Raw genomic sequence first — 25,348 nt, forward strand, 5'->3', positions numbered from 1 at the left:
TAACCCCCCTTTTTGTTCTTCCCTTTTATGTTTTTTCTTCTCTTCTATCAAAAATTGTAACTATTCCCCCTCTTAACCACACATGTCTTGTATGTCTAACCCACAAAATTATTTTATACTTATGCCTACACTCAGTTTGTTAAGTGTGTTAAATTTTAACTAACAACAAATTTGTTTTTATGTCACCATTAACATTGTACTTGTTTAATTTATTAATATATGTTATTATTATTGTACATCGCCTAGCAATTTAAATAGGCGATTCATCAAGAATAAATAAACTTGAACTTGAACTTGAACTATTCTAATAAAAAAAAGTTCAGAAATTGTGTTGAAAGATCAAATGACCCTCTCACAATACTGGCTATGCTGGTGCAATTTTCCATACAAATCTATTGTTTTAAATATCTCTGCATAGACTTTTTATGAGCATAAACTACAGTTTACAGCATTTTTTAGATAAATCTCCCAACAGTCATCTTCCTGTCCAGAAGAGGTAGTGGTGCTCTTTTAGACATCTCACCCCCAGCTTGGCTTAGTGCCCATCAGACAGCAACATCTGCCGTCCCTGCTGCCCCCCTAAATCTGTGGTTTCCTGGTTGAGGGAGGAAGATTGGCTGTGACCAAAGGAAGGAGTTGGAGGTGGGAGGAAGGAGTTAGGTAAGAGGATGAGGGGAGTGGGCTCATTCATTAGCAATAAATAGACGTCCTCTACCTAGAGGAAGGCATCTGAAGACCTTCCCCATCCAAAGCCAGAACTGAAGAGGTTCTTTCAGTGAGTATCAAGCAAGACCAGTTCCTGCTTTTTGCTTCATATTATTTCTTTCCTATGGAAGGTTTTAGCAGAATTTCTGCTGGGTGACAGATAGTCCTGGAAACTGAAATTCTTCATTTATCCACAGCTGTAGCGCAGGGAATGGCAGCTCAAGTCACCCTATAAACCTTAACCTAGCAGTGCACTTCATTTCCGTCTCAAAGGAGCCAGTTATGAAGGCAGTCCTGTCTCTGTCTCTCTTATGGCTGGTGTGGATACTGACCACATAGGATTTCTTTTTTTAGACAGCTTTTACCTGTTCACCAGGCTGCTGCCAGTTATACAGATAAAAGCTGTGCATTAAAGGCAAGTGATTCTTGTCCAAAATGTTTTCTGGAGAGAGATGAAATTCAGCCACTCTCCTGAGAGCTCTGTGAGTGGTGGGGCTGCACAGGGCACGAGAGTGAAAGGGGCACAGAAATCCTTCCCTGTTCATTGTCTCCCCATTGGTGGCCAGTGGGTAGAGCAGGGGCACTAGGGGATGAGTCACATAGGGACAGATTCTGCCTCCTGGGTGCTCCTGTCTGGATAACTTACATGCTTAAGTTCGACCAGCAAAATCACAAGCCTAACTCAAACTGTTTCATGGCAGTATGTGGTGCAGAATGCCCTGGTACACTATTACATGCAACCAATAAGCTGGCTTTTAAGCAGAAAACAGGTTGTGGTCCCATCAGAGCTGGAATCAGTTCAAACTTTCGGTGACAATCTCTATATCTTTCCACCAATGCACTTGAGACATTCTAAACTTTTCAATCATAAGGTGTTATCTTTACTGCTTCAAGGCACTGGCAATTCAGGAAATTCAGGCAGCTTGCTCCAAGCATACAGCACAAGGCAGAAGGGGCGGTGCCTGGAATTGGCACAGGTAGGAGGGACTTACCAGCTGAGCTGATCAGAGCTCACGGGTGATCATAGGGGGAATTCTGGGAAAGTATAAATAAAGAGTTATATGGAACACTGTTCATATTCATTGGAGTTGGGTTTTTAGAAGAGTGAGAGTGCAACTAATGTTTTGTGTACCAATACTCAGAAGCAGAGCCAGGGCATCAGGCAGATTCAAGGATTCATGATGAAACAGCTCAGGACTAGAAGGAAATACAATTTAGATTTTTGGAACATCCCAGGAAAACAAACTGGAGAAAAAAACCCCACATTAATTTTGCATTGCAGTTTAAGGAGTTTCTTGTTTCTTGTATTGTATTGTGTGTTTATTTATCATTCGCCTTCTACAAAGCAAAAATCAACAAATATAACAATTCGGCCTCCTTTTACGAAACTGCAATAGCGGTTTCTAGCGCGGGGAGCCACACTGAATGGCCCGCACTGCTCCCGACGCTCATTGAGGTCCTATGAGCGTCGGGAGCAGCGCAGGTCATTTAGCGCGGCTCCCTGTCTTTGGGCCGGTTCCCTGAGTGCTGCAGTGGACAAAGCCGTAGGAAAAGGCTCCTACGCGCATCCTGCGCCTGAACCGGAAGCCTTCTCTCTAATGTCGCAATGTCAGAGGGAAGGCTTCCAGATGAGGCGCGGGACATGCGCAAGGAGCCGCTGCCCACAGCTTTGTGCACTGCAGCACTCAGGGAGCCGGCCCGAAGATGCCGCGTTGATCGCACTGTGGACAGGCCCGAAGATAACACCGGGGGGCAGGCCGGAAGGCAAGGCACAGCATGGAGGGAGGGAGACAACAATGGTAGGGGGAATGCTTTTATTTTTTTATTTAGTGATTGATTTACATCTGCTGTCTGTTCAGGAAGAAATGCATTTGTTTCTTTTCCTCTGGGGTTGTACTGCTTGCAGAGTCTTGCATCTTAGGGCTTGTTTGTAAATATTAGTACTTTTAGTTTTTGGGCCTGCATTTGCATGGGGCTATCTGTTTTCTGGTAGGAATGAATGTTGAAAAGCATAGTGTGCTTTGTGTATTTTAATTGTGTGGTTAACCATTATGTGTTGTTAATACAATTGTATTGTCTGTGTATATATGAAAAATGAATGGGAAAAATGGTGTTACAATTAATACTATTATGGGGGCGTGGTCTGGGGTGGAGATTGGGTGGAGATGGGCACGAGTTAGTCCAGTGTTCTTCAACTGCCAGTCCGCAAAATAATTATTTTATTTCCGCCGGTCCTTAGGTGTGAAAAGGTTGAAGAACACTGGTATAGAACACTTTTATCTGTTCTACACCAGTATTTCTCAATTCGGTCCTGGAGTACCCCCTTGCCAGTCAGGTTTTCAAGATATCCACAATGAATATGCATAAAAGAAATTTGCATAGAATGGAGGCAGTGTATGCAAATCAAGTTTATGCAAATTCAATGTGGATATCCTGAAAACCTGACTGGCAAGGTGGTACTCCAGGACCGAGTTGAGAAACACTGGTGTAGAACAGGTAAAAGTGAATTGATTTTTCACCCTTTCCAAAAGTACATAAACCAGGGGATACTCAATGAAATTACATAGGAATACTTTTAAAACAAATAGGAGGAAATATTTTTATACTCAAAGAATAGTTACGTTCTGGAACTCACTGCCAGAAAAGGTGGTTTCAGCGGTTAATGTAGCTAGATTCAGAAAGGTTTGGACAGGTTCCTGGAGACAGACATGGGGGAAGCTACTGATTGCCCTGGAACGGAAGCATGGAATGTTACTAATATTTGGGTTTCTGCCAGGTACCGTGACTTGGATTGGCCACTGTTGGAAACAGGAGACTGGGCCATTGCTCTGACCCAGTATGGCTGTTCATATTCCAATAAATATCCCCGTAAATGCCAAAGGCAGGAGTCAGGACACCAATCTAGATGGAACCTTGGTCTGACACAGGCAATATATGTGCTCTGTCTTTCACCCTCTGTGTATGTGTCTCTTCCTCTGACCTTTTCTGTGTCTCTGGCTCTCCATCTTTGTCTCAATGGGCTAGATTCACAAAGCAAACTGATCGTGTACTGATCGGTTTGCGACCTGATTTTACTCCGGCCTGATTCACTTACCTCTCTGCCGATCCGAATCCGATCTGCACATGCAAATGAGGGGAACGGCATGCAAAGTAGGCAGGGATGCGATTCACAAAACAAATTTCACAATCCGACTGGGCTGGCCGATCAACCCAAGAAGCGAATGCTGGGGACCAGTCGCAAACGTCCTTTCCGACTCTCCAGCTCCATTAAAGCCCTGCTCTCTGCTGCCCCGAACCTCTCCTGCCTGCCGCCCCGATGCTCTTCCCCGAATCTCTCCTACCTGCTGCCCTGAATCGCCACCCTGATCTCTCCCGAATCACCGCCCTTCTCTTCCCCGAATCTCTCCTGTCTGCCACCCCGAATCTCTTCTGCCATTCCCCGCACTGCGAGCCCGTGGTTTTAACCCGCGGGTTTAAAGCAGGTGAATACCATGGGCTTGCTGGGCTACAAAAATTAAAGTAAAAGTTTTTTGTTTTTTTTAAAGTCGCGGCTCAGACAGGTTTTAGACGCATGCACAGACCCTCTACAGATGGTCTGCGCATGCGTCAGGATCGCACACTAGTGATCCGTGTCGGCAGATGAGGGGGTGTACCTCCGATCGTCCCCATTTGAATATTGCCGGTTTGTGAATCCATCAGACCTGCCCAGATCAGACACGATCAGGTAGGTTAGTGAATCTAGTGTTTCACTGGTGCTTTTCCTCTCCCTGGTCCTGTGGTGACTCATGGAATGCATGTGGTTTCACAGTTGATTTTGTCTAAACCAGAGAACAGTTTTTCTCTCTGTCATGGTCACAAGAGTAAAGAGAAGGGAGGATGATATTGTAACAGACCAGACCGGCTAGCTTGTACAGCCGTGTGCACCTAAATGTGGTATACCTTATTTTCAAAAGGGAAAATACACACTTTCCCACTGAAAACTGCTCCACCAAAGTTGCATGCATGCATTTACACTGGCTATTTATTACACATAAATTCTGGAGAAAGATACACGTATAGTTTTGAAAATCCTGCCCCAACTCTGTCCTCAGGGACAAACCTGCCTAACAATTAGCCTATGGATTTAGCATTCAGTACTTCCACCTGCATCTATTCTGGGCGATTTAAAAACTAAACATCTTCCACATATAAAACTTATTTCTATTGCATATAAAAATGACCCCCTGCAATGGGCGCAGCCGAACTGGTAAAATGAGGAGGTGAGAAACCCAGTTCCAGGAAAAATAAGGGCGGGAAAGGCTAGGAGGGAACTGTCTGCCTGCGTTTTCTCAGATCTGGAAAGCTTTTTCTCTCACCCTCACTTGTGAACCCATTAAGAAGTCTGGAATTCAGTTCTCTAGACTAAGCAACAGACACATTTAAGAAGGGTTCTGCTTGTGGAGGAGTGAATAAGCACAGAATATGATATGCCCTCTCATCCCAGGAGAGCCTGCTCTGTTTCGTGGGTGGAACAGTGTGTGCGTAAGGTTGAATTAACATGAAAAATAAACCCCCAAGCTCATCCCAGGAAAGGGTGGTCTCTCCAGGTCAAGGGAGGCTGGCAATGCTATTGGGCTGAGAGTACAGAGCACAGATTGTACCTCTGGCTTGGCAAATGTGACCTGAAAAGAGACGAATGTTTTCTGTCTGAGACGCATGCAGTGCGTTGCTGCCTGGAGAAATGCCAGCATTTTGCGCGCCAAGTTAATGTTGAAGCATTTCTGAACATGTGGAATTAAGTTTCAGTCTCTCTTCAAACTACAGCTCGGTCCATTTAGTGAAAAAAATATGTTGAGCCCAACTTGTGAAGAAACCTGCCCTCTCTTGCCTCCTTCTTCAGCCTCTCTCTTCTATCAGTCATCTTTTCCCTCCCCTAAGCTTCCCCACTAATGTAAATCCTATTTCTATCCCTCAACTTACCTGTTCTCGCCTATCTTAATCTGCTGCTTTACAAGTTTTACCAACCTCACCCTCTCTTACCGTCTTCATACTCCTTCCCAAATCCCATCATCACCAAATCTGCCTTCCTGTCTTTTTCCCCTGTCTCTTCCATCCACCTCTCCCTCACCCCTCTCCTTTCCCCTACTTCTACTGTTCCATCTCCTATGTTATGAAACATTTTGTAACATCCTTGTAGTTAGTACCAGCCCACACCTTGCTGGCCTCTGGGACCTCCCCCAGTCCTAAGCTGCTGCTTTTATGATAATCACAACCCTGTTAAAATTCACAGGATTTCCACAGCTCGGGCAGAGAGCCTCAAGCAGCTCTGTTGGAAGGAGACAGAAAGAGCTAAAGAGAGGACACAATGAGAGCCCTGTTCATCTTTGCCCTCTTAGCCATCCTGGCTGTCGTGACCTTCTGCTCTGGTAAGTACGGTAGACGGTGAATAAATATTCAGGTTCCATACAGCATGAAGAGAAGTTCGTAGGACTTAATTTAAACCAGGGCTGAGATTTCATTATCAATCAGATCTCACTGGAACTGACAAATGCTTGCTTTCCATGACAAACTGTCGAGTATAATTATAATTCAATGAATCTTTGAAAAGCCAATTAATAAAAAGCCAAATAGTTTTCATGTAGAATGGAATATCTGAAATATTTTTAGACAATTAATCAGTCATGGCTCAGAGCACTTCAGAATAAGAGAATAATTAAAGGCTCCTTTTACGAAGCCACGTTAGCGGTTTAACGAGCGTAACAGCGCACGCTAATTTGCCGGCCGTGCTAGCCGCTACCGCCTCCTCATGAGCAGGCGGTCGTTTTTCGGCTAGCACAGGAGTTAGCGCACGCTGAAAAGGTGCGTGCGCTAAAGCCGCTAGTGCGGCTTCGTAAAAAGGAGCCCTACGTCTCCTGTCCCGCATGATGCGCTGGGGTCAGGTGTCCGGTGATGTGCTCTTTCCTGGGGAAGAAGGGAAGACAGATGCCACTACTGTAGTGATGCCGCTGCCAGCCAAAGGTACAGCTTTGGAAGAGACTTCCTTGTAGTCGTCTTGGCCAGAATAAGTGTATGTAGTACTTAGGCGTTTGAATCACTTACAGGCCAAACTCAGTATACAGAAAACTGCCAGCTTCATTGCTGGTGCACAGCAGTCTTACGAATACATTCTGCATTGCAGACACTATGATAAATGTATTAATGAAAGAGGTGACTGGAGAATCCCTCTGAAGCCTGGAGATCAGTTATTATTTGATTACTTACTGATAAAATATGATGCTAAATCAAAAGAACATATCATTGCCATACTGGGACAGACCAAATGTACTTTAAGCCCAGGACCAAGTGGAGGAACATACTATAGAAACATGATGGCAGATGAAGGCCAAATGGCCCATCCACTCTGCCCATTCACAGCATCCACTATCTCCTCCTAATGGTTAGGGCAATAGGCTTTGATCCTAGGGAAGTAGGTTCAGTTCCCAGTGTAGTTCCTTGTGACCCTGGGCAAGTCATTTAACACTCCATTATCCCAGGTGCAACCCCCCCCAAAAAAAAAAAAAAAAAAACCAGATCACAAGCCCACTAGGGACAGAGAAAGTACCCACAGGTAATGTATACAGTGCTGTGTGCATCTTGAAGTTCTATAAAAATGACTATTTGTTATAATAGTTACCTGCTTCCAACAATGCTCAATCCAGATCACAAGTACCTGGCAAGATTCCAAATGATTAAAAAAGATTTTATGCTGCTTATCATAGCAGTGGATTTTCCCAAGTCCATCTTAATAATGGCTTATGGAATTTTGTTTAGGAAATTAGCCAAACCTTTTTTAAACCCCGCTAAGCTAACTGCTTCTACTATGTTCTCTGGCAGCAGATTCCACATTTAATTACACAATGAGTGATGAAATATTTTCTTCAGTTTGTTTTAAATTTCCACAGTTACCACTGGTCACCAGGGCACTGGATTTCTGCTATGTTGATCCACCAAACAAATCTCAGAGCTGGCTTCTACGAGGGGCCGCTGAAAAGTTCTCAGTCCAACCAACAAAGTTGGGACAGTCTCCACTGAGGGTAATACATTTAGTCCAGTGATTTTCCACTTTTGTCGTTCCATCGGGAAAAAACAGAATGAAAAAAGTAGAAAATCGCTGAACTAACGGTCTCTTTTACAAAGCCGCACTAGCGGCTGCCGCGCAGCAACAGCCCCAAAGCCCTTTAAATCTCTATGGGCTTCGGGGCCGTTAGCGCAGCGCAGCCACTAGCGCGGCTTTGTAAAAGAGGCCGTAAGTGTATAGCCCTCAATGGCGACTGCCCCAACTTTTGTTGGTTGGGCTGAGAACTTTTCAGTGGCCCCTTCTAGTTAGGCATTGCACCATGGATGATTTAGATCTGTATTTTTTATGCTCATTTGATGCAAATTGTAGTCAGCTGCATTTTGATCTTTAATATAGCATGGTCAGCGCAACAGAAACCTTTGCAGGCAGGGCTGTGCTGGTCTGTGATGAAAACCCTGCATTGAGTGTTTTGCAGATTACAAACTAGCATAGACGGCATGTGTCAAAAATAGTTCAAAGTTATACCCATGCTTCAAAATGTAATTGTCAAGTTTTCTCCAGTTCTCATTAGAGAGCTCTGCGGATAGGGGCATATCCTCTTACCACATTACACACTCACCCCCCCTGATTTTATAATCTTGCGCATTCATTTTCAAACTTAAAGCTGGATTCAGAAAATGACACTCAGAAATCAGAAAAGATTGGTGCTATGCTTGATTCTATAAAAGATGCACACATTTAGTATTCCCATAAAGCTGGTATAAATGCTGGTGCCCAAGTTAGGCAGACTGAGGCTATATTCTATAAACCCACATGCAAGTTTTCAGAGCACTCCTGACATGCCCACAGTCATGCCTCCTTTTGAGTTACATGCTAGCAGAGTTAGGGGAGAGTGTGGTGCAGTGGTCAAAGCAATAACCTAAGGATCCTGAGGTTGTGGGTTCAAACCCCTGCTGTTCCTTGTGACCCTGGGCAAATCACCTAATCCCTCCCTTGCCTCAGGTACATTGGATGGATTGTGAGCCCACCAGGACAGACAAGGAAAAATGCTTGAGTACCTGAATAAATTCATATAAACCATTCTGAGCTCCCCTAGGAGAACAGTACAGAAAAATAAATGCCTTATAAAATAGTTTTATATTTAAATCTGTTTCTTGACAAACATTACAGTGATATAGAAAAAAAATCACCAGTTATATAACAGGAATACAGCATAAACTTACATCATACAAAACAAGCAGTTCTTGAAGCTCATTGGCTGCACCATTTAATGAGTTCTACTTATTGATATTAAGTGGCTTGATACTCAGTTCATTTGCACTTGCATCTTGGGCATGTACACAAATTCGGACGCACAATTCTGGGTGCCATACATAGAATCTGGGGGTTAATGTGCAAAATTGCACACGCTGGTTATAGAATACTGTCAGTTCTGCACATAATTCAGTTGTTAAATTGGGTGCGTTTTGGGGTTAACAATCAATAATTGGGCTATAATTGGAGTTAATTGGCATTAATTTTCAGTATGCGGCATAATTGCACATAATTGGATATTCTATAACGTTAGGGCCCTATTTCACATATGTCACTTAAAAAATAGGGGCTGATCAATGCAGCGCAAGTACGATGCTATAAAATTAGGTGTCCATTCAGTGGCGTAGAGAGAGTGAGAGGTGCCCGGGGCGGTGGTGCACCTCCCCGCCCTCTTCTCCACCCCACCTCCACATACTCCTTCCCCACCCCCTCCTGCTACGCGCATGCCGCTTCCCTTCCCCCGTACCTCTGTAACATTCCTGGCGTGAGCAGCAGCCCCCCCCCCCCCCCAATCTGCTGTCGCGCCAGCGTTGGCTCGTCCTCTGACGTCACTTCCTAGGCGCGGGTCCAGGAAGCGATGTCAGAGGAAGAGCCGACGTTGGCTACGACAGCAGGTTGGAGGTTGCTGCTCGTGCCAGGAACGTTACAGAGGTACGGGGAAAGGGAAGTGGCATGCACGCACAGCAGTGGAGGGGCGGGGGAAGGAGCGAGGGGGCAGAGAGGAGGACGGGTGCCTGTGTCCCCACCAAGAAGGCACCCAGAGCGGACCGCCCCCCCCCCCATCCCCCATTTACTACTCCACTGTGGCCTTTATAGAATCATGCTTAGACGATGCTAGGCATTGTGACATTTAGGGGCACCCTATTGGCCTAAATGCCTGCGCCTATGTTAGGCACCCAATAGCTCCTAAATCCAAACCATGCCTATTATCCGCTCCCTAATCATGCCCACTTTTAATTATATGCCTTGCACTGGGCACCTAACTGTTGTAGAATCATACCTGCCAAGTTAGGTGCTTATCTTTTAATTAACTCCATAGTGCCAATTAAGAGGTGTTGGGTGCCAATTATCGGCGCTGATTTAGCCTATTACTCAATTACGTTAGGTTCCTATATCGGCTAGGCGCCTAACTTTAGGCTCACATTATAACATTCAGAGGTGTAGTGTGTAGTAGAGAATGAAACGTGAGTTTTGTTGCTGTCCCTGTCCCATTTCTGTAAGCTGTGCCTTAACCGCACAAGCCTCAAATGCTTAGGATTTTATCGTTTTTGAGCCTTGCGCAGGTGAGGACGGAGCTGGCAGGAAATGGGGCAGAGGCAGGAAAAGGGGAGGGTGGAAAAATTCTCCGTGTAGTTCCTTTAACGTGCAACTGCGAGGGGGGTGTGGATGGGGGGGAGGGGTGCAGGAGCATACCCAGCAATTCCACACTAACGTTACAGAATACTGTCAGTTATCTCTCTCTGGCAACAGTTAGGCACGAGCATTTACTCCAGCCACTGAGCTAGTGTAAATGCTTGCAACTGAATTTAGGCATGCAGCTGCGAACTGATGCTAGAGTTCTGTTACAGCAGTTAGGTGCTATTAGAATTGCCATTATAGAATTCACACTTAGCGCACACTCTTTAGGCTCCTAACTTTATGTGACTTAAGAATTACCCCCTCATTGGTCTCCAAAAGAGTCAGCTCGCATTCAAGAATGTCGGTGGCAGGGATGCACATCTTCTTTTCATTGTACTGCATGCTACTTCGTGGAGCATACAGTATATAATATATGCTAAAATAAAAGTGTGCACTAACATGAGCTAATGCACGCTATTTCATGCAAGCATGTCATTTCATTAGAGCAGGCGTTGAAATAAAAGAAATTTGAGCAAAGCAAAAAAAAATCACAAACAAAATGGAATGAAACCACAGCAGTCAACAAAAGAAAATAAATCCAACAAGTCTGCAGTGTATGTCGAACAGCCAGAAAAAAAAAAAAAAAAAAAAAAAACAGCAACCGCAGAACGAATGTACTTGATGCAGGCACTTTATTAAGTCAATCATGTCATTTCATTAGAGCAGGCGTTCAAATAAAAAAAATCTGAGCAAAGCAAAAAAAAAAATCACAAACAAAATGGAATGAAACCACAGCAGTCAACACAAGAAAAGAAATCCAACAAGTCTGCAGTAAATGTCGAACAGCCAGAAAGCAAAAAAAAACCAAAAAAAAAAAAAACCCAGCAACCGCAGAACGAATGTACTTGATGTAGGCACTTTATTAAGTCAATCAAACATTCTAAAAGAAAAAAATCACCTTGTTTCCAAAGAAACGGGGACCCAACATGGTTCATGTTTCAATTAAAATATCTTCCATAGGGGGTCCAAGGTTTTCCTTTTGGAGAGAAAAAAGCATAACACAACAACGTGCGATAGAACTTGTTGCCTATGATGATAATCGCATGAGGATCATCACCGTAGTGAAGATCGTCTTAGTGCTGTGAAACCACAGCAAAAATATTATACCATACATATTTAAGTGCTAAAATTACGCTCAATTTAATCAGGTTTTGCATACATAAATTGTGAGTCAAAACAGTAGTAAAAAGGCAGGGTAATTATCACTTCTATAGCCCCACTAAGGGGTCATTTTACTAAAGCACGCTAATGCATCATAGCGCATGCTAAAAATTAGCGCACGCTAAATGCTAATGCATCCGTAGGATATAATGGACGCGTTAACACACATTAGCATTTAACGTGCGCTAATTTTTAGCATGCACTAAGACACACTAGCGCGCCTAAGTAAAAGGACCCCTAAGTATATGCAGCGCTGTACACCAAACATGGAATAGACAGTCCCTGCTCAAAAGAGCTTACAGTCTAACCCCCCTTTTATGAAGACGCGTTAGGGGTTTTATTGAAGGCCATGGGAGTAAAAGTTCCCCCATAGAATTCCTATGAGCATCGACGTTATTAATTTGCAATTTAAAAAAAAACCTAACGTGGCTTCATAAAGGGGGGGGTTGGTAATTTAGAACACTTTCTAGGCTATCACACAAAAATAAACTCCATAGAGCATTGTCCTGTGTTCATTACAGGAGTTTGGACTCAGAGGTGGCTCTCTGATATTTTCCCCCCCGATGCATACTCTTGCCACCTCCCCACCTTTTCTGGAGGTTCGATGCCAGCATTGTTACTGGAACAACTCTATAGCACCATGTAGCAACCAGTGAGTTTGAGCCACATGAGGGGTGATTCTAATACCAATACAAAATGTCTGGATTGCTTTTACACCAATTACAGTTCAAGTTGATTTACAATACACTAAATAAGAAAATAAAAAAATAAAACCACTTTAAAATTAATGAAACTTATTTTTTTTTTGAAAAAGTTTTCAATATTTTACAAAAATAACCCAATTCTGCCCAAAGAGAAGGTAGTAAATTATTCCAAATAGAAACTGCAATAAATGTAATAATCTGATTAAGCTGACATATGTATTGACATATATGACGTGTAGTTTCAAAGTATACTGAATCTGTGATGAGGAAAAAAAATGAATAAGAGGAAAATTGAGTCAACAAATCCAGAGTCTCCATATAGGGCATGATGGGTAATAACAGCAATCTTACAAAGAATTCCGACTCTAAGGAGCCACCTAGTGTTAGGCAGCAGAAAGACATGACAGTATTGCCATGTGTAGATGACTTCTTATACTGTAGAATGCTGGCTAGCAGAAAAATTAATGTCATTATTTGACAGTGTGTACTATACCAGTAGGCATGCTCTTGAACAAAGTATGAGAGGAGCACCAAAGCAGGTGCATAAAGACGATTGGGCTAAACATCCAGGCACAGGCCTTTACACCACTTATAGGGCTGCTCTAAGTTATTGCACCTTAAGTGTAAGCATGTTTTCAGCTACTTGCATAGACATTCTAGAAAAAAAATAAAGTAGAAGCCTGATATTCAAAGGATTTAAGCTTCTAACTTTGAAAGTTATGCTCAGAAATTGGCCTCTTTGAAAATTTACTAGGGCTGAGTGCATAAACTTTTACTCAAAATATCATTGAACTCTTAAATTTAGGAGCATAAATGTGGATGGTGACAGGGACAGAATTAGGGTGGGGAAAAGAAGATATGAGCTTAGCACTGATTTTCAGTACTAGGCCTACAAATCTGGGCAGACGATTGGCATGCTTAAAGATTTATGAGCATAACTGTACTTGGCTAACTTAAGATAAATTTTTCAGCTGAAAATTTAGGCTTCTAAACTTGGCTGAAAATAGGATACAAATTTAGGAGTATAACATAGGAGCATAAATTTCAGAGCTCAGCTTTTTCTCTCTTTTTTTTAATATCAGGCCCTAGGTGCCTAGTTTTCTTTTTTAAATAAGCTTAAAATAGGTACCCTGTTAAAAAATTGCCCTTGTGATACCCAATGAGAACAGTCTGGCACAGAGGCGGGCAACTCCGGTCCTCGAGGGCCAGAATCCAGTCGGGTTTTCAGGATTTCCCCAATGAATATGCATGAGATCTATTTGCATGCACTGCTTTCAATGCATATTCATTGGGGAAATCCTGAAAACCCGACTGGATTCTGGCCCTCGAGGACCGGAGTTGCCCAGCCCTGGTCTAGCACCACGGACGCAGATGAAACTCAATGGGAGCCCACACAGTGCCAGAAGGCAACAGAATAGCTGTTCAGAAGCAGCAACAGTAACAAGCTGCAGAAGAAAATGGGGGGGGGGGGGGGGGGATTAACATACTATATCCAGTTTGGAAAGGATGGGAGTGGAATAGGATGGTGGAGGCTGAGTGGGGAGAAAAGGCTGGGGCTTGAGATTGGAGAAGAGTTACCAAACATCCGGATTTACTTGGACATGTCCTCTTTTTAGAGGACTGTCTGAATGTTAGGAAGGACTCTTAAAAAGCAGCAGTTCATCCGGGTTTTCAAGTTCAGGGCTGCATCTGGAGGGCCTCCAAGCATGCATGGGTGTGATGCGATAATGTCACACACATGCACGTATGGGTGTGATGTCATGGCATCACACCTGCGCATGCTCGGAGGCCCTCCAGACCTGGCTACAAGCTCGAGAAGAGGTTTGGGAGGAGTCAGGGCTGGGGCAGAATGGGGCGTGACTTGGGCACAACGAGGCAGGGCTGAGATAGAACAGGGTGGGTGGGGCTGGGATGGGGCCAAATGTCAGGGTTTTATCTTTACAATATCTGGTAATCCTAGACTGGAGGAGAGTGCGTATGGGGGGAAGACAGGAAATAGGGTCAGAGTTTAGGACAAGTATGTGGAGAGACAAGCTGGTGATAGGGAAGAGAGAGTTATGGGGGTAAATGTGATGGGCAAATGAGGAGACGCTTTGAGTTAGGATTACCATATTTGTGAAGACTAAAAAGAGGACACATGACTCTTCCCTCACTCTACCCACAGCCCCACCCACACTCCTGCCCATTTCCTTGATCCCCCCTTCCCATTCTCTGTACCGTTTTAGTGCTTCTCTCTCTCTCTCTCTCTTTCTCTCCCTTCCTGCAACCCTAGGGTTACCAGACATTTGGATTTCCACTCTCTGAGGACATGTCTGGGAGTCCAGACGGCTTTTCAAAACCTGGCTAGCAGCGACGTTGGAAACAGCATCTGCGCAGATGCCCTACCAATAAGCGAACAGGTTGAGAGGGCGGGGCTGGGGAGTGGAATGGGGCGTGGCTTGGGCAGAACAGGGCCAGGCCAGGTGGAACTGGGTGGGCCTGGGGGCAGGGCCATGTGTCCAGACTTTTTGGTAACCCTATCCAACCCTCCTCCCCCATGGGTGCTTGTCTCTCTCTTTCTCCTTCCAACCTGGATATATTGTTGGTGGTAGTCAGCAAAACGCTGATCACTGCCAACTGAATATCGGGTCCATTTCATCAACCTTTGAGGTGATGTTTTAATTTCTATTTGTATTGAAAATAAATAAAGTTTAAAAAAAAAATCATCCATTATAGACATGTGATCCTCAAGCTAGGAACCCCAGAATAAAGACCTTTGAATTCCCAGAGCTCTGAAGACTCCTAGACTAGTACCCCTGGTCCTCATACCCCTGAATGAGGGACCCCTGTGTCCCAGATCTTCAAGTCAGGTAATATTGGGCACTGGAACATTGAGTTAAGGATCCTGGTCTCAGATTCCTAACATAGAGATACACACATACACAATTAAACCTGCAGAATCCACCCAAAATATCGAAATTCTAACAAAAAGAATATTCACCTCAATATTCAGCCCATAGCAATCAACAGTTTTAAAATCACCGGCCCCTTAAGCTGAATCTAACCTAGATATTCAATGACAGGGCCCACAGCTAAGCAGGCAAAGTTAGGACTCTCTTTTAAGTGGCCTTATCTGTCCTGTTAGCTATGCAGGCGCCAACATTGAATAAAACCAGTGCCTGCATGACTGTCAATTCCTCCTCAGCACTAACCACACAGTGCTTCAGCCGGCAGAGGAGATATTCAGCAGCACTGTGCAGTTAAGTGTTTCTGATTATCCAAAGATGGTCCACTGAGTAGGGTTTAAGCAGATAGAAGTCACATTATTTATTACAAATATAAAGGGAGAAAAAATAGGAGTTATATTTTGTTTCCCTTTCTCAGGGAGACAAGCAGGCTTAAAAACATAAGAGTTGCTTTACTGGGACAGACCAAAGGTTTCAAACAGTGGCTAACCCAGGTCACAAGTACTTGGCAAGATCTCAGAAGAGTAAAAAAGATTTTATGCTGCTTATCCTAGATATCCTCAAGTTCATCTTAATAATGGCTTATGGACTTTTGTTTTAGGAAATTATCCAAACCTTTTTTAAACCCTGCTAAGCTAGCTGCTTTCACCACATTCTCTGGCAACGAGTTCAATTATGGCAGTTAATTGGCTATATTTGAAATTTGAATGTATATCTCCCATGCCCTATCTACAACTCTGTGTGTCTGAATCACCTGGCATGCAACTCAATAGGGGGCATGGCCAAAGGAGTGGCAAGGGCATTCCTAAAATTTGCACACAGGGTTATAGAACAGCCCTATTTCCATGCCAAAATAAGAGCATAAAAATTTCCGTACTGGGACAGACCAAAGTTCCATCAAGCCCAGCATCCAACAGTGGCCAACCCAGGTCCCAAGTACCTAGCTATATCCCAAGTAGTAAAACAGATTTTATTCTGCCTATCCTAGGAATAAGCAGTGGGTTTCTCCAAGCCATCTCAATAATGGCCTATTGACTTCTCTTTTAGGAAATTATCCAAGGTTTTTTTTTTAACCCCCGCTAAGCTAACTGATTTCACCACATTCTCTGGCAATAAATGCCAGAGTTTAATTACATGTTGTGTGAAGAAATATTTTCTCCAGTTTGTTTTAAAGTTACTACTTAGTAGCTTCATCACATGTCCCCTAGTCCTAGTATTTTTGGAAAGAGTAAGCAAGCGACTCACATCCACCCCTTTCACTCCACTCAGTATTTTATAGATCTCTATTATATCACCCCTGAGCCGTCTCTTCTCCAAGCTGAAGTGCCCTAGCTGCTTTAGTCTTTCCTTATAGGGACGTCGTCCATCCCTTTTATAATTTTCGTTTCCCTTTTCTGTACCTTTTCTAATGCCTCATATATCTTTTTTGAGATATGGTAACAAGAATTGCACACAGTATTCAAGGTGCGGCCGTACCATAGAGTGATACAAAGGCATTATAACATTTTCATCTTTGTTTTCCATTCCTTTCCTGATAATCCCTAACATTCTATTTGCATTCTTAGCCACTGCCGCACACTGAACTGAGGGTTTCAACATATCACAGCATACAAATTCCCTCACTTATTAGGGATCACTCAAGTATCAAATAAGGCAAAAATTTTGCTCAATCCAAAAAGAACTGTTTTCTTCAATGATCAATATTTAGTCCATCGTTATTTACTCATCCTTTATTACAGTATAAATTGCTTGCCCCAACAATTGTATGCCCGACGGTACCCGTTTCGCCTAAACAGGCTTTCTCAAGGGTTCCAACAGGGAGCACTTTTTTTGGCGTCCTCTCATTTAAGGGGCTGGAGCAGCTCTGCCATCATAACGCCTGAACCATTGTCTGCAAGAAATCTTTCCAGCATGAACCATGAATGAAAGAGAAAGAAGAAAACATATTTGCTGTTTATGCCTGATGCATTCTGGGTATGTACCAGAACTGTATTCTAGTCAAGGACTTCCAGCTATGCATACATGCTCAGCCTGTGTGAATCTTGGGGGAGGCATTGCTCCTATGCTGTTCTTATCTAACGAAGGCACCTATGTTTCACAGCCTGTGCGAGACTCTATACAGAAAGGCTATTCTTTCAGTTCTGTTTCTGGATTGGTCCGGAGAGGTCATCTGACGAGAACCAAGTAGAAGGTGCCTAATTATTGATTAGTCTGTGCTAGGATGTGAGGAAGCTTGCATCTTATCATAGGTGTTCTCTGCACATCTTCTATAATAACTAAGACCTGAAAAGTTACCTCTTGTAACTCTCTGCTTGAGAGAGAGAAATCAGACTTTTATACAGATCTGGATTCCATCACATAAAGGAAACCTTTGCTGCCAACCTAATTTACAGCTTTTCCAGTGGCTGACAGACTGTTCCTAAGCAGAAGAATTTCCCTATCTGCTAAGCGGAGGAAAGACATCGATTCCTTCTCCCCGATTTTGCTGAGGCCTGATCTATGTGGTGAGAACAAGAAATTCTATTGTCTTTTCAGCTGGGTTAGAGAGAGAATTCTATTTTCTTTGGGACTAGGAAGTGAAGTACCTGTGGTGATAAGCTATATTTTAGTTGCTGCTAATCAGGAATTATTATTATAAGGAATTATTTAGAGTGTAAGAATTAGTTTTGCTCATTTACTTAGGGATTATTGTGTAATAATTATGTAATGATATATATATATATGTATTCAGAGACATTGTGAACAAATAATTAGTTTATTATTTACTGCTGGCTTGTGAATTATATTTTTATATTTCTAATAAAATACTTCATATAGCCTTGGTCTCTATTCTTAGTATAAACTGGCAAAATAACGAACCTTGGGTAAGGAGTTTATGGTTTCCCCTAGAGAAAATCAGACACACGTAACTTATTTATGTAACTGATTAGTCATCCATAAATCTACCTACAAGTGGGCATTCTTACCCCCTCCACTGCAGCCTACAGCCATGCAAAAGAGACAGTATGGATCTCCCAGCCCTGAAGCAGGAGGTGTCCAAGTCAATTTCAGAAAAAAATAACACAGACTTCAAACAGTATAATAGCCTAGACAAAAAGTGCAAATAGTATCCCTTCTGACACAAAAAATTAGAAGATAATGCATGCCGGACATACAAGAACTGAGAGAGAGAAAGCCACCACACGTGGGGAGGGGCATTTTCGAGAGTGCATCTAAGTCTGACTTTAGATGTCCTGAGCCGTCTGTCCAAAATTCGAGTGGAGAAAATGTCCATTTTTTTTTTTTTTTTTTTTAATGGATCGGCTAGACACCTTACACCCTCAGTGTGTCTATCTTTTTTGGCCATTTTTCACCAATGAGATGTCCAAATAACAAATACACAAAACAAGCCATTTAGAGGTAGAAGGGGACATCATTTTTATTAGACTGGCCACTTAGACATGCCAGCAGAGCAGTGGGGCACCTTAGGGGGCACTGTTGTGAACTTCACATAAAGGATGCCAGGTGGATATCTCACCATAACCCCCTTATAATGTATGGTAAGACCTCCAAAACTCCCCCAAAACCTACTATACCCACCTGTCTACCACCCCAATAGCCCTTATGGCTGCAGGTGTCACCTATATGGCAATACAGTAGGATTTTGGTGGGCCCAAACTTTCCACTATAAATTTAGTGGTTACAGTGGGATTTGGGCCTGGGTCCCCCACTCTATGGTTCACTATCCCACCCACCAGGTTACTCCAGACACCTGCTTGCTGCTGTACTAGGATTTCCCATACCAGTTGCTGTTCTATATAGATAGGTATATGCTGTTTCATTCAGATCTTTGGGGGTGGAAGAGGGTCAGTGACCACTGGGGGAGTATGGAGGGGTCATGACTTAATTCCTCCAGTGGTCATCTGGTCAGTTTGGGTACTTTTTTTACTGACAGAAAACATTTTTCTTGGCATTTTAGATTATTTGCATTTCCTACTCTAAAAGGTTGCATATACAAAAAAATTTTCCACAGAATTTTATCTTTTCAAGCTGGATCATGGGATAAACCCTTTCTATTCTGATAACAAACTCCAACTCCTATCTTTCCTTTAGAAAAATGCCAAAGACCTACTTATTTGACAAATTATTTTATTTATTTAAAAAATTTCTATACCGTTTTATATCAAAACAGTTTACAAAATGGTTAACAAAATGGTTACATACATAAAATGTTAAAACAAATCAGGACATATATAATATATGTTTTTGTGTTTTATTGAATAATCACTGGGTGGGTGGGTGGGGGAAAATGGTTGATTATGAACATGTGTAAGTTGAATGTGCTTTTATTGTATAATTATATGTTGCATTTGTTATATAGCACTATTGAAGTTTTGAAAATTAATAAAGATTTAAAAAAAAAAAAAGAAAACAAATCAGGACAAGTAGAAACAGACAAAAATCAATACTCAGAAAAATGCATCAACAGAAGAACAGGAGTTCATTTAGAAAACTGTTAAAAACACAATGTTTTCTAAATGAACGCCTGTTCTTCTGAATATGATTATAATGCACTGTGCTTGTACAGTCTCTTGATTGTTATTAACCGCGTTGAACTGAGTGGTTACTATGGTATATAAGTAAATTTGTGATGTTAAGAAAATTGGCGGAAACATCAGATCTCACGGACCGTCTGATACATTTTCATCGACATTTTTTTGTCAGCTTCATTTGTTTGTTTATACACTCGAGTTAAATCTCATATCAACAAGGGAGGAATACAGCAATATACAACACTGCAATGAAGTTCAGACTCCTGAAGCAGGCCTTACGGCCAAAACACGTACGTATCGAGTCTTGACTACAATAAAAATATTGACCACTACAGGTCGCCTTCTCTGTTTTCTTTGTGTCTCTACTGTGGCAAATTAGAATCTCCTGTTTGGGTGGATTATGTCAACGGCTGGTGCAAACAGTCCCGTCTAAAGGCTGTCAGTTGCACACGGAACTGACAGTATTCTAGAACCTCAGCGAGTAAGTGCTAGTAGTGTCCCTGAGCCGCTCAAGCCCCACCCACTGCCACACCCTACATTAAAGAATTCACACACTAAGATGATAGAATTATAACTCAGTGCAGTTGCCTGCATAGCTGTAAATTAGCTTATGTTTAAGCTACAGGTATGAAAAGATGAATGCCAATATTTTAGGGCATTCTAAGATATTTAACTTAGTTTGGGGTCCATTAACATTTTTTGTACAATTGTTATAGTTCGTTTAGCCTTCTTTTACTGATGTAATTCAGACACATCCGGGGGATGGGTGGGGATGTATCTTTAGGGTGATCTTTAAGGTAATTGTGGGGGGAGGACATATATTGTTGTACTAATACTGATTGTATTTAAGTGCTTATTTATTATTACTGATGTGAATATTGTGTTGCACTTTTTGTTAGTAATAAAAATTAATAAAGAATTTTTTTAAAAAAATTATAACTCAGTGCAATTGCCTGCATAGCTGCAAATTAGTGTCGATTCACTCAAATTAAAGCCAATTATTGGAAGTTAGTATCAATTAGCATCTAGTTTATCAATTAAGGGATGTGCATGTGCATAACTGGCACCATTCCATAACCTGCATATACAGTTTTGTGTGCAAAGTGTAAAATTGTGCACACAAGATTATATATGCGTACAATGAGGGATTTGGTCAAAATATGCAATGATTGCTCTCTCAGAATGTTCCCTCTGTACTCCTGTACTTAATACAGTTTGATACTAATCAAAAAGCATTAAGCTATCATATAGGTATGTGTTTTTAGCTTCTTTTTTAATCATTATTTTTATTTCAACAATCATGAACAAAACTTACCATTATACAATGAAATTTGCAAGCTGAAGGTTCTCTTCCCTATCAAGCAAATGTTAGTCACCCAACAACCTTCTCCAATACTGTCTTTTTGCTTTTATACCCTCCTCATCCCCCTCCACATACGCCTCCCATTTTTTTCTTCTTCAATATTCTTCCGTGTATGACAATAGGGGTGAATGGTGATAGACTGCAACTTATTCAAAACACTGCCATAAGACTAATATTCAACCTAAAAAAAAATACGACTCGGTCTCCGCCTACCACAAGCAACTGCACTGGCTATCCATCCCAACCCGAATAAAATTCAAAGCATCCTGCATCATACATCACATAAGCCACGGAAACTCTGCCGCTCCTATTATCCCACTCTTCTCAACGGCTTGGTCCGCTTCTCGCAGAGCTCTTGATCAGATACAACTGAATCTCCCCACAACAAAAACCTCAAGTAAAGGCGAATATACCACTCCATGCTCCCCTTCCAAGGAGTAAAAACCTGGAATGACCTCACAGCAACAGTCAGAACAGAATCTAACTCAGGGGTCTCAAAGTCCCTCCTTGAGGGCCGCAATCCAGTCGGGTTTTCAGGATTTCCCCAATGAATATGCATGAGATCTATGTGAATGCACTGCTTTCAATGCATATTCATTGGGGAAATCCTGAAACCCCGACTGGATTGCGGCCCTCAAGGAGGGACTTTGAGATCCCTGATCTAACTACACCTTTTGGAAGAAACTAAAGAACCTATTCTTTGATACCTGAACTCTTCCTGACTCATTCAGTATTTTCATGCTACTATGATTGATTTTATGTTTGATCTTTTCCTAAAGCTTTCCCACTAAACTCTCCTTCCTACCTCCTTGAACCTGCCCTGCTCTAATGTACTCCCTGTTTATTCTCTGTAAATCGCCTTGAGAATACACAGGTATTGCGCAATGCACAAATAGCAGATTACATTAGATTAACCAGGGGTGGGGAACTCCGGACCTCAAGAGCCATAATCCAGTCGGGTTTTCAGGATTTCCCCAATGAATATGCATGAGATCTATTTGCATGCACTGCTTTCAATGCATATTCATTGGGGAAATCCTGAAAACCCGACTGGATTACGGCCCTCGAGGACCGGAGTTCCCCACCCCTGGATTAGACTGACAAAACTGGACAGTGGCAGGTCTCTGTTGGCAGAGGAGGTATACCATGAACAGTGTTATTCCCCCAAATCTCACGTCGCTTCGCCTAAGCCAGTTCTGCAGGGGCTACTGTACCAACAGAGTTGAGAGCAGTTTTTGTACTCTATGCCACCTGGTTTATAGGCTGAGAAATGCCAACTGGCATGCAAACTCTCAGAATGATTTTAGTAGCCTAATAATGTGAATTGCAGATTGTGTGCCGTAGCACAATAGTGTGCCAAGGCGAGATTCCAGGTGTGCCACTATCAGACACAAGCCTGTAACTGCTGGCACCTTTTCTCCTCTCTGCCCCCCTCCCCCCCCAGCAATGGAGGCATTTCCAAAGCCTGGCAGTTTGTCCGGTTTTAGAAGACCCCCGAGCTCAAGGCCACATATGGAAGGCCTCTGAGAATGCACGTACGTTGATGTGATAATGTCACACACATGTGTGATGTCATCGGTCGATGTCTGCGCATTCTTGGAGGCCCTCCAGACACAGCCCCTAGTGTGCAGCGGTGAATAACGTTTGTGACACTCTGGCCTAATGGTTCGAGCAGTTAACTAAGAATCAGGAAAGCCAGGTTCAAGTCCCACCACTGCTTCTCAAATCCCCTCCACTGTCAATTAGACCAAGGTCATTAATTTATTTCACAAAGACCACCACACTGTTATCAAATGACATGGACTTTTTACTCTGACTAGATCTGAGCCAGTGGACTAGGAAAAGACTGTATATCTCTGTTCCACCTGTCTTAGAGGTAAAATATTGTATCTGTGTGCCATTCAGAAGTAAAAGACTCTTTATCCTGGTGCCAGCTTAATGATCTTTCCCATCCTCTGCTGCTAACTTTGCCCTTTTCTCTTTCCTGTAGTGCATGATAACAGACAAAGGACCAAAAATCCTATAACATTCTTTCTTTTTTTTTTAATCTTTCAGATTCACATGAGAGCTACGAGTCTTTTGAGAGATACAGTAAGAAAAAACTTCTTAATTTCTTTATCAAGTAATATCAAAGCAAAGAACAATTCTCTAACTCTACAGTCTATGAGGGGGGGTGCTGAAAAGTTCTCAGCCCAACCAATCGACTTTCTAAATTCTGTAGCTGAAAAGAGTGTTACCTTATTTCATTAAGTGCCAATTTGCAGGAACAAAATTCTGTGTGTTTTGACATTGATTCAGATCATTGATTGAACCATATCCACGTCATTCTCTTCTTGGTTGGGCTTAGAACTTTTCAGCACCCCCCTCATATGCTTGCAATTGTATGAAACCTGAAAGAGAAATTGATTGCAAAAAATCCTCTAATATAACCACATTGTGTACTTTGTGGATGACACTGGATCTGGTTTACCAGATTTTGTATCAATCAGCCCCTTACTGGTTTCAATTTCTCTGGGAGACCAAACAGAGCTCTGAGATCAGAAGGTGATATGAGACTATTAGCAAAAACTGAAGAAGGTTGTGAGATATGTGACCACGAAATCGAAAATGTTTTCAATTACTGGAGTGTCTCTCTGGAAAAAGCTGTCAGGACATATAAGATTATATACTAATTGTTATAGTTTTAAGAAACTGTTAAAAACTGCTTACTCATAGACCCAATCCAGCTTAGGTTGAGTTTGCTCCTTATGAAATAAGTAGTTTCTGTAAAGGGTTTTGGAGTCCATAAGCAGCCAGTTCTTGATCATCTATGTTATAAATAGATGGTTTGTAGGATTTTTTTATGCTGTGAATTGGTTGTCTGTGGAGAGTGAGTGAAGTTTGTAATTTTAGTTAGGGATGACTGGAAGTCTGTCAATTTTACGTATGTTCTGAGTTTATAGTTATGTATGTTTATTTTATGTATGTTTATTTTAGATCAGGGCTGCCCAAGTCCGGTCCTCGAGATCTACTGGCAGGCCAGGTTTTCAGGATATCCACAATGAATATGCCTGAGAGAGAGTTTTGCATACCAAGAAGGCAGTGCAGGCAAATCTCTCTCATGCATATTCATTGTGGATATCCTGAAAACCTGGCCTGCCAGTAGATCTCGAGGACCGGACTTGGGCAGCCCTGGCTTAGATTATAGGCGGTATATAAATTTTTTAAATAAATAAATTATGGCACAAAATGTAATGATTATCAATTTTTTTGCAGTTGGTCGAGAGCCAAATAGTTTTGAGATTATTCAGTTGACAGAGACTAATGAGTTCTTGGAATGGTAAATGAATACAGCCCAGGCTAGGCTGTTTCCTTCTCTTGTGATCACGCTGCCTGAGAGATTTCCACCCCTTTACAACAGCACACATTGTTTCCACCTGTTTCCCTTTACTGGAGATGGGATCCCAGGATCTGAGACTGTAATTCCTAAATCAGAAATGTATTTATTTATTACACTTATAACCCACACTATCAATTTGTTTCTAGGTAGCTTACAAATAAACCTAAATATAAATCTATTAGGAATTAGGAAGCAAGATACAAATACTCACAATGAAAACAAAAGCATTTCTTGGGTGCTTCTATCCATGCTAAGCAGCATCTCCCCTCTGTGTTCCTGTCCCTATGCTCCCTCTAGAGCAGTGGGCTCAAACTTAAACCCTTTGCAGGGCCACATTTTGGATTTGTGGGTACTTGGAGGGCCTCGGAAAAAAATAGTTAATGTCTTATTAAAGAAATGACAATTTTGCATGAGGTAAAACTCTTTATAGCTTATAAATCTTTCATTTTGGCTAAGTCTTAATAATAATATTGTAATTTATAGCTAGAGGACATATGATCAAGAAACTGTTTTATTTTACTTTTGTGATTATGATAAACATACCGAGGACCTCAAAATAGTACCTGGCGGGCCACATGGGGCCCCCAGGCCACGAGTTTGAGACCACTGCTCTAGAGCCAGCATCCTTTTGTGTTCCTGTTCCTCCCCAGCTTCTCTCCTCTTTCTTTGCTTCCTCTTGCGCCCCCTGACCCATAACCCACTTGCCCTCTCTTCCTCTTTTAATGGTTTGGCATTTCTCTCTTTATCCTTCTGTTAGTCCAGTGTCTCTCCCTCTCTTTCCCCAGATTCACACTCTATCCCTCTACTTCTT

General features: G+C 42.3%; 1 protein-coding gene across 1 annotated transcript in view; it reads left to right on the forward strand.

The window, feature by feature from the left end:
• The first annotated feature begins 665 nt into the window (after nucleotides 1–665).
• Nucleotides 666–25,348, forward strand: part of MGP (matrix Gla protein) — a 30,760-nt gene continuing 6,077 nt past the window's right edge. Inside the window, exons 1-3 of the mRNA XM_033935026.1 lie at nucleotides 666–775; nucleotides 5,975–6,110; nucleotides 23,214–23,249. Coding sequence (XP_033790917.1) covers nucleotides 6,050–6,110; nucleotides 23,214–23,249 — 97 coding nt within the window. The 5' untranslated portion in view covers nucleotides 666–775; nucleotides 5,975–6,049. The remainder of the gene's footprint in view (nucleotides 776–5,974; nucleotides 6,111–23,213; nucleotides 23,250–25,348) is intronic.

Source organism: Geotrypetes seraphini, chromosome 2 (genome assembly GCF_902459505.1).
Source record: "Geotrypetes seraphini chromosome 2, aGeoSer1.1, whole genome shotgun sequence".
Classification (NCBI taxonomy): Eukaryota; Metazoa; Chordata; class Amphibia; order Gymnophiona; family Dermophiidae; genus Geotrypetes; species Geotrypetes seraphini.